Source organism: Mirounga leonina, unplaced genomic scaffold (assembly GCF_011800145.1).
Source record: "Mirounga leonina isolate KUSES-001 unplaced genomic scaffold, KU_Mleo_1.0 Mir_199, whole genome shotgun sequence".
Classification (NCBI taxonomy): domain Eukaryota; kingdom Metazoa; phylum Chordata; class Mammalia; order Carnivora; family Phocidae; genus Mirounga; species Mirounga leonina.
Window position 1 is genome coordinate 13,451,590 of NW_023270498.1, and position 9,621 is coordinate 13,461,210.

At 40.1% G+C, this 9,621-nt stretch overlaps 1 protein-coding gene across 1 annotated transcript; it reads right to left on the reverse strand.

The window, feature by feature from the left end:
- Positions 1 to 2,129: 2,129 nt before the first annotated feature.
- Positions 2,130 to 6,670, reverse strand: YAE1 (YAE1 maturation factor of ABCE1). Its single transcript, XM_035026527.1, has 3 exons — positions 6,489 to 6,670; positions 5,086 to 5,207; positions 2,130 to 3,107 (listed from the first exon to the last, which is right to left on the reverse strand). Exons 1-3 carry the CDS (start codon positions 6,615 to 6,617, stop codon positions 2,678 to 2,680), a joined length of 681 nt encoding a protein of 226 aa, XP_034882418.1. The 5' UTR covers positions 6,618 to 6,670; the 3' UTR covers positions 2,130 to 2,677.
- Between the last annotated feature and the right edge of the window lie 2,951 nt (positions 6,671 to 9,621).

A 9,621-nucleotide genomic window follows, 5' to 3' on the forward strand; every position in this document is an offset into this window, starting at 1 on the left:
AGCTTTGACTTCAGTTTGAAGATGGGTGAGAATCCCAACTTGGACTTGGTTCAAGGCTTTTATTTTGGTTTACCACAAAAGCAGTTCATAAGCAGTGCTAAGGATATAAATGAGATAAGGATGCGGGCAGGTAAATTCAGCTGCCACTTCCTGTTGGTCTATCACACACATTTTGGTGGCCTAAGCAGCTCTAGCAACTGAAAATGTCCAAAAAGCAGAGTATTGTGGACTCTTCCTTCCATTAAAACAAACTAAAGAGCTCCAGGGATTTCAGCATCTAGAAATTATTTAGGGTGAGAATTCCGTTTGTAAGGCGGCCACACCCCTCAGGCCTCATGTATGGGTTCTGGGCCTTACAACTCTGGCTGCACCTGCAGTCTTGCTTTACCTTTATGGTCGTCTGGGGTCTGACCATGGCAACAGCCAGCACGCCTACAGCATGAGTCAGGACAAAAGACACACGGCAAGCAGGCTTTCTTTCCCTCAATCCTGCTGGTTCTAGTATAGAGGCTCGTGTTCATTAGACACAGGTATGATGGGCATACCATTAACATTCATTTCTGCAGTCCAGAAACTTTCAAAGGCAAACCAAGCTTAAGAGTTATTTTCGACCAAACAGCCTCATCAACTCAGCTAATTCTCTTGATTTCTCTATGAACATCTGCACAAAAACACCGTATTATCAGTAGTGGCAAGGGGTATTATCTGCAGAGAATCTTAGCAGGGTGAGCCCACATAAAATCTCAAGATTTACTGCACTGGTGTAATTTTCACGCAGGGTGTGACTTTCTTGAGATGCATCATTAGAGATGGATATTTCATATCTAATATGCAGGGCAGAACAACACTTTAACTTTAGAGACTGCTTATAACATCCCATGTGGATTTGAGATTTTGACTGGTCCATAAACATGGAAAAAAAAATATATATATATATAAAACAAGACAATTAGTAAATATCTGAAATAGTGTTTACACCTAGAGAGATATAAGCACTTTTTAAAAAAAAGATTTTATTTTTTAAAATTTTTATTTATTTGAGAGAGAGGGAGAACACAGAGGGAGAATGAGAGGGAGAAGTAGACTCCCCGCTGAGCAGAGAGCCCAATGTGGGGCTCAATCCTAGGACCCTGAGATCATGACGTGAGCTGGAACCAAGAGTTGGATGCTTAACTGACTGAACCATCCAGATGCCCTTAAACACTTTTTTTAAAGTCAAATATCACTTGGTTTCTTCAACATGTTTTAGAAATCTTCAAAGAGTATATGGTCTTTAGTTTTTTAAAAAGATTTTAAGTAATCTCTACATCCAACATGGAGCCCGAACCCACAACCCCAAGATCCAGAGTCGCATGCTCCACTGACGGAACCAGCCAGTCGCCCCCATATATGATCTTCTCACTTCAAATTTGTTGCTTAATTTCTTAATGTTCTGTGAACTTTTTTTTTTTTAGATTTTATTTTTAAGCAATCTACACCCAACATGGGGCCCAAACTCACAACCCCAAGCTGTGAGCCAGCCAGGCATGACTTTTAATGTTCTGTGAACTTGAAGGAGGTTGTGAAATCACAGCAGAATATTTTATGAATCTCTTGAAAGACTTCTTTTATCAGATTCTCTCACTATCTTAGTATGTCTATCTTTTAGAGAAAAGAAGGTCTGGTCTGAAGGCAGGCACCTCATACAACTCTGTATTTTAGCCAAGAAAGCGCTGAAAAATCCTTTCCTGGTCTCATATGCTTAGGTCCTGGAGCAAAAGCTCGAATCTTAATTTTGTCTATGCTAGACTAAGAATACTGCTACCGGGTAATGTATGTCAGTGGTTTGTGTTTATTCCTGTATGGATATGTGAAACAAAACTGCAGCTTAGAAATAATCTGGCACTTTGTTAGGAACCACTACTAACCCTTAATACATGGAAAATCCATGTACTTGAGCACGGAATGTATTTTGTATTTTCCGTGGAATTGTATGTCCTTGCCTTTAACATAAAACTAAGATGAATTTCATGGTGCACTTGGCTGGCTCAGTCGGAGAAGCATGCAGCTCTTGATCTGGGGCTTGTGAGCTCCGGCCCCATGCTGGGTGTAGGGACTACTTGTGAATAAAAAAAACAAAACCAAAAATGAATTTTAATATTTTGTTTTTAATCATCAGTATAAACATTTCTTCAGTTTCTTACACTTATAGCCTCTTAATTTCAATATATCTATGTGTGTCTCTATTTCTATATATCTGTGTGTGTCTATTTACAATGTTATCCACTATGTTATTTATGGTAACTTTGGTCTAATTAGAGGGTGGTAAGGTCCTAACCACCCAATGGTGACAAGAGCAGAAAGCAGGGTTAGGTCCTTACAAAATGTGTTTGATTCTCGTTCACTTTTGCTAATGAGTCTGAAAATGCTTAATTTTGATCAGAAACTTGAAAATGACAATGGCAACTTGAGTTACTGAGCGTATCTTAAATGACATAAAAATTACCAGTGACAAAGAAAAAAAGCTCTTATTACATTGAGTAGTGTTAATTTTGAAAATATTGCAAATTTCCATGAAGGATAACCTACAAGTGATGTGTTCAACATAGAAACTGGTACAAATTTTGGTTAGTTAAGAAACAAAATGTTCTAAGAAATGTTATGAACATTACTTTCATTAGAAAAGTGAAGAGAATTTTTAAAGTTGTTTGAGGTGCTGTAATATGTCAAGTGATATTCCCAACTGTTTTACTAAACCGGCTGTCTGTTCTAAAATCCAAGTGAGGCTCGGGTTTTCAGAATGTGCATGCTGCTGTATTCTACAACATTCTAAAGATGAACAATCTGCCTCACTAAGACTCTTGCTACAGTTTTTGTGAAGCTCAGCATTATTTTCACAGAGTCTTTCATCTTTAGCTTCATCCGTCTTTTTCTCCGCTGGAGCTACATGACAAAGGTCCATATCCTGAATAGAGTCCAGTAAATCTACAACATGGGGCTGAGAAGTGATTGATTTTAGATGTTTGAGCACATACTCTTCACACTGGCCAACTGCATCCAGAAGATTATTTATTTTACTGATCAAAGCCGAACCATTATCATGAAGGAGACACCAGGACAGCAAAGCACTGAATGAAAATATAAACAAGCGTTTAATAGGAAAAAAATTAAACAATCAAAGGCTTTTCAAATTTTTGATGCTGAACCCTACATGTTTCTTTTCCAGATAACACCATGCAAAAATGAATCAATAATAATGCAAGTCAAAATCAGGAAAAGTAATGATGCTAAAATAGATTTTAAAATATATAAAGATATTATCTATTGATAAAAATTAAACTGGAAGTAATCACATAAAGTGCTTATAATTCCTAACACCTCCTTCACAACTGCACATCCACTTTTTTTTTTTTAAGATTTTATTTATTTATGTGACAGAGAGAGACACAGAGAGAGAGGGAACACAAGCAGGGGGAGTGGGAGTGGGAGAAGCAGGTTTCCCGCCGAGCAGGGAGCCCGATGCGGGGCTCGATCCCAGGACCCTGGGATCATGACCTGAGCTGAAGGCAGATGCTTAATGACTGAGCCACCCAGGCGCCCCTCACATCCACTTTTCTTGATTTTAGATTTTTTCTTTATGACTGTGTAGCTTCTGCTGAAGAGGGATGCAACTCAGGGAAAGAGATCACAAAAATTAGTTTCTCCTTGAAGGACAGCACACAGCTTCTGGACTAGTGATTCTCAGACCTGAATGTACATTAGAATCACCTGGGCGGCTCTTAAAACTGTCAAGGCCTAGGTCACATCCCAGACCAATGAAATCAGAATCTCTGGGGGTACTATTTTTTAAGGCTTCCCAGCTGATATCAAGGTGCAGCCGAGGTTGAAGACAATTGTTCTAACCATAAGTACTTGCCATCAAAACTAAAGGGTAGAAAAAAAGTTTTGAGGCAACTTCTCTTTCCCAGCTTTGTCATAGAGTAATCACTGTTGAGATAACTAATTATTTTCCTGAAGAAGGTAAGAATTCTTCTAGTCCTAATAGATATCTTTATTTTTCTAGTACAGACAATACTTTTATTTTCTGACATTTCAGATTGTTCAGGTAATCATGATATAAAATAATGGTTGTGAAAAGTAATCCTGTGGGTTTTTTTGTTTGTTTCTTTTAAGAAAGAGAGAGAGAGAATCTTAAGCAGGCTCCATGCCCAACACCGACCCTGAGGGGCTCAGTCTCACAACCCTGAGATCATGACCTGAGCAGAAATCAAGAGTTGGATGCTTAACTGACCCAGCCACCCAGGTGCCCCGAAGAGTAATCATGTTTTAAAAATGGAATCAATTGATATTAAAGATTTAGCAATAAACTTTCTGAGCTTGTAAAAGATTTAACTTGATGTAAAATGAATACTTGATCATTTTCCTAGTGTATAAATTCTGATTTCTGACAGTTGAATTTCCTAAAACCTCAATTAATTTTTTTTGTTTTGATAACTTTTATTTCCTACTTTTTAAAATTAGTGATTCTTTGAACTGTTTCATGGTTGTTTGTTTGTTTTTCTATAGAGGACAATTTAAAAGGTATAAAGTGTCAAAGATGACAAGCCTGTCATGCTCCTAGCTCTTTCTGCCATTTGACCACTTGGGTCTGATATATGCTGTTATTACTATGGAATCTTGACAGGTGTTCAACGTTCAGCGCTAAAGTAAATGGAATCATTTCTCTATTACCAGTTATAATTTTCATCATGCGCTTCTAGTCTAGAAGTCTGTTATACTGTGTTCTGCCACATGTGCAAGATTGAAAGGTTTATTCAAAACCTGAAGATCTTTTAAATTACTTTGAGATACAAATTAGTGGTAGTTCAGGTAGCAAAAAATATACACCTTCCTATCATTTTCTTTGCAGTAAAGGACAACACCTGACTCACGTATCAGAGTGGATGAACTGATCATATTATTCTATGCTCCGCAGTACTCTTTTGTGGATTTAACACTAGAAAAAGCACTTCAGTTTAAGTGCTTTATTTTTACATACTACTTTTATACAAGTCCTCTAGTATTACTGAGGTTAAAATGACTCAGCATTTAAGTTTAAAAAGTTACCTCAATGTTCCTCTGAGTTGTCCATAGTTGATAATGATTTCTGCACCTTCCTTATAACCTTGATTGAAGCCTTGTTGAAGAGTAACTGCTTTGCCAGCATCTATTCCATCTCTATAACCTTCCTAAAAATAAGTAATGAAGAACTGCAGCTGTAATTAACACCAAGTAAACCACTGTAGGTTTTTCTAGAAAGTCACAGAACCAGTTTGGAAAATTGATGAAATAGGCCTTTACTAAATTACTATTTACTATTTTACGTAATGGTTCTACAACAAATGGCAAAGCCACACAACCAAAGCAGAGTACGCTTCTCATAAAGGTTTATTATTGGCACATCCCACTTTTGAAGTCGACTTATTTGGCACATTTAAAAATAATGACTCTTGTACAGTTTTAAAAAACCCTGTGTTAACAACACCTTCACAGAAAGGAACCAGAGTTACACGTCTGGCCCTTGGCAACACTGGTGTGAGTGGGTGAGAAGGCAGGGTAATAAATAGGTTATTGGAGGTCTTCAATAATCAACTCAAGTCGGGAAGAGGAAACTGTGTTAGGAAAAAGATGAAAAGTGTGATTTTAGACATTTTGCTTGATATCTAAATTCAAATGAACTGCAGATTCTCCGTGGGCAGGGATTTTGTCCTGCATCTGCGATGGTGCCACAGAAGCCGAAGATGCTTGCCTGTCTAGGCCCCGCCTCACGTGAAGCGTTTCTGAAACCGGTAACACGGTCGTTGGGCTAAGCAAACATTTTACTGAAACAAACAAGGGCAGATCAGGCGCAACATAATGGCTGGCAAGGATATTAGGTGGAAGTGGACCTCACCATGTGAACTCAGCTCTGAGCACTCCAGCTGGAAACTGAGTGTGTGGTATTAAGCTTAGTTTCAGTGACTAGCGAGACCAAGTAGATATGGGTAATTCACACCGAACAGAGAAGAACCCAACTTTGGTATTCCTTCACTTAGCCACAGTAGCTTTCCTTTATTGCTCTTCGACATTCCTCAGTTCACTTTTTCCGTACGTCTCGATTAATGCCACTCCTAACTTTAGGCTCTTCACCCATTCAAGCAACCACATGTCCTTTGACAGCCCTAATTAGTACAGTCAGTGTCTATGTTTCTCCCCCACCTTCTCTGTGGTCCTCATCAAACTGCAATCTTTTCGAAGTCTAGACCCACCTTATTCTGGTCTGTGCCCAGCGTCTAACGCGCCGCCCCGTGCTTTCACACGCTTTCAGTGGGAAATCCTAGCAGTATCTGGGTGGCAGGGGTAGGGAGGGCGGCGCCGGGCCAGGCTGGCACCACGCTGGCCTCTACTCTCGCGACCCTGACTCCTGACAGCTCCTTGCCCCTGTCCCCGCAACCCAGCATATCTCCCCCGCGCCCGCCACGCAGCTTTACTTTGACTCGTCTCTGCATGTGGCTCCACCATTCCCGCTGCACCAGGAGCGACTCGTCCGCTTCCTCGTCAAATACGTCCCCCTCCTCTCCGGGACCCCCGACCAAGGGAGCGCTTTGAACCCACGACATCACCGAGGCAACTACGGGCCTGCTGGGCGCCGGAAGCGCCGGCAACTTCTTCCGGTCCGAGGGGCGGGGCGAAGGCTGCGAGGCGGACGCGCCCGGCGGCTGCGCCCGGCGGCTGCCGCTGCGCATGCGTGCGTGGTGTCGGGCGTTGGGGGGTGAGTCTCTGCTGAGGACTGCGCTTCTTCCTGCCTGGTGTTTGGGGCTCCCTCCTGGACCCAGAGTGTCGGCGAGCGCCTGTTGTGCGCGAGACGGATTCCTTCCTCGCGGGGCCCGTCCGACCTTGACCCCTGCGGAGGGCAGCCGGGACGCTCAGTGCAACACTTGGCATTCCGGCCGCGGTCTCTAGAGTGTTGTGGGTGTCGGAGCCCCGCGCACCGGGAAAAGCATTCGAGGTCGTTCAGTGGATGGGCGATTACTGGCCAAGGTCGCTGTCTCTTTTAGAAGCCCCCTCAGGACGTTTTAGGGATTTGACAGCCGATGGTTTTTAGTTGCTAGAAGCAAAGGACGACAATAGAGTCGAAAAGGTAGCCACTGCGGCCATTTTAAGATCAATACAACAGAGAGTACGTTTATGAAAGGAGTACGTTTCTCGTTGATTCACGGTATCCTTCACTGGCTCCCGTTCCTTCTCAGGTGCCCTATTGGCTGGGTGAGGACGGGGACTTGTTTATCTACATATACTTAGCACCAGCATGATTCTGACACGTGGCAGATGTTGAAACAGATGTTAGTGAATTGAATGGACACCGGTGGTATTGCTGTTTTGCTTTTTGTGTGGTCCTGTGGTAATGATGATTTATTTATTTAATGTATTTTCTGGTGCCAGGCACCGTTGTAGCTTTTGGGATGCATCAATGAACCGCAGACAAAACTTAGCGGCTCTCCTGCGCCTTACACTCATGTAGAATTGACAGGATGAACAATAAGCACTGTATAAGTAAATTACGTTGTTACAAGATCATAAAGGATACATGCTATGAAAAAAAGATAAGCGAAGTAAGGGGAACCATGAGCATGCGTGTGAGGGTGCGTGGGTGGTTTACGTGATAATTTTAAATGCTCAGAATTTTGCATCATATATATAGTAATTACAACATATATATTATATACTACATACATAGTATGTGTATATATAATATATACATAAATACATATAACATAATATACATACATATTACATATATATTATATACATATATATAATTTACTTGGTAGGTCCATGGAATATGTATAAAAACACTTGGCCACATAAAATACCTTAAAAACCCAGACATTTTATAAGTCATATTCTCTGATCATAATCCAACAAAATTAGTAATAAATAATAATAAAAGACTCCAATAATTTAAACTATTACACTGGGCTTTAGAATTACCTTATTTCCTTTTTTTTTTAAAAGATTTTATTTTATTTATTTGAGAGAGAGAGAGAGCACACGAGAGGGGGGAGGGTCAGAGGGAGAAGCAGACTCCCCGCCAAGCAGGGAGCCCGATGCGGGACTCGATCCCGGGACCCCAGGATCATGACCTGAGCCGAAGGCAGTCGCTTAACCAACTGAGCCACCCAGGCGCCCAGAGTTACCTTATTTCCTTTGAATCAAAAAGGAAATAAAAATTAAAATGATATACAATAAGCAATTAAAATCTGAACACTTCCTACCAGAAAATATGGGACCAAATGAAAGTTGTACTGAGGCAATTCTAGAGGCTTAAATGTCTTTAAAGAAAAAAATACATACTTATTGTATATCTTAATTAGCAACAAAATGATAGTAAGAGAAGCAATAAAAATATCAATTGAAATTAATAAAACAGAAAATCCCCAAACTTACATAAATAAATCCTAGAGCTGGTTCTTTGAAGAGACCAATAGGATAGATGATTTTTTTTTTTTTTTTTTTTTAAGTAAGCTCTACACTCAGTGTGGGGCTTGAACTCTCTACCCTGAGATCAGGAGTCACATGCTCCATCAACTTAGCCAGCCAGGTGCCCCATATGTGTGTGTGTGTGTGTGTGTGTATTATTTTTATTTTTTAAATAAGCCCAATGCCCAACATGGGGCTCAAACTCCTGACTTTGAGATTAGGAGTCACATGCTCTACCAACTGAGGCAGCCAGGTGCCCTAGATAATCCTCTTTTGACCTCGACTTAAAAAAAACAACAACAAAATTATACAAGGTAGAAATGAGAAAGGAGGTAATGATACAGAAATTCAGGTACTGTACTAAAACTCAAGAACGACACATTTGAAAACCTAGGAGATGTGAATGACTTTCTAATAAAACTGACCCAATAAGTAGAAAACACGAAGAGACTAATTACCCTAGAAAAACTGGAGATTAAATATCCACTATAAAAAATAGCACGAAGACTTGACACATAGGTAAATCCTTTAAATCCTTTTTAATCCTTAAAGAACAATGGATGGGACTCCTGGATGGCTCAGTTGGTTAAGCATCTGTCTTTGGCTCAGGTTATGATCTCAGGGTTGTGAGATGGAGCCCCAAGATGGGCTCCACACTCAGTGGGATCTTGAGATTCTCTCTCCCTCTGCCCCTCCCTCCCTCGCTCTCTCGCATTCTCTCTCTTTCAAATAAATATTTAAAAAAAAGAACAATGCATAATTAAATATTTTTTACTCTTTTAGGGCAAAGAAAAAGAAACTCCCTAAATCATTTTATGAAGCCAGCCTTATAGTAACCTGATAAAGATAGTATAAAAAAAATTCCCAACTTCAAGTTAGCTTATGAATATGTATTTAAAAGAGAATCCAGTACCATATCAAAAGAGTAATTCAAGATGTTTTATTCAAGGGAAGCAAACTCTTGCAAAATTAGGAAATCTGTAAGCATATTTCATTGGAATCAGCAGTTTAAAGGAGAAAAGCCGTATGTTATCTAAGCTGCAAAGTCATTTGAAAAAATTTTAACAAAATGAAATGGAAAGAAACTACAAATTGATAAACCCTTTATGAAAAATCCAACTGCAAATAGTAGTCTAAACACTC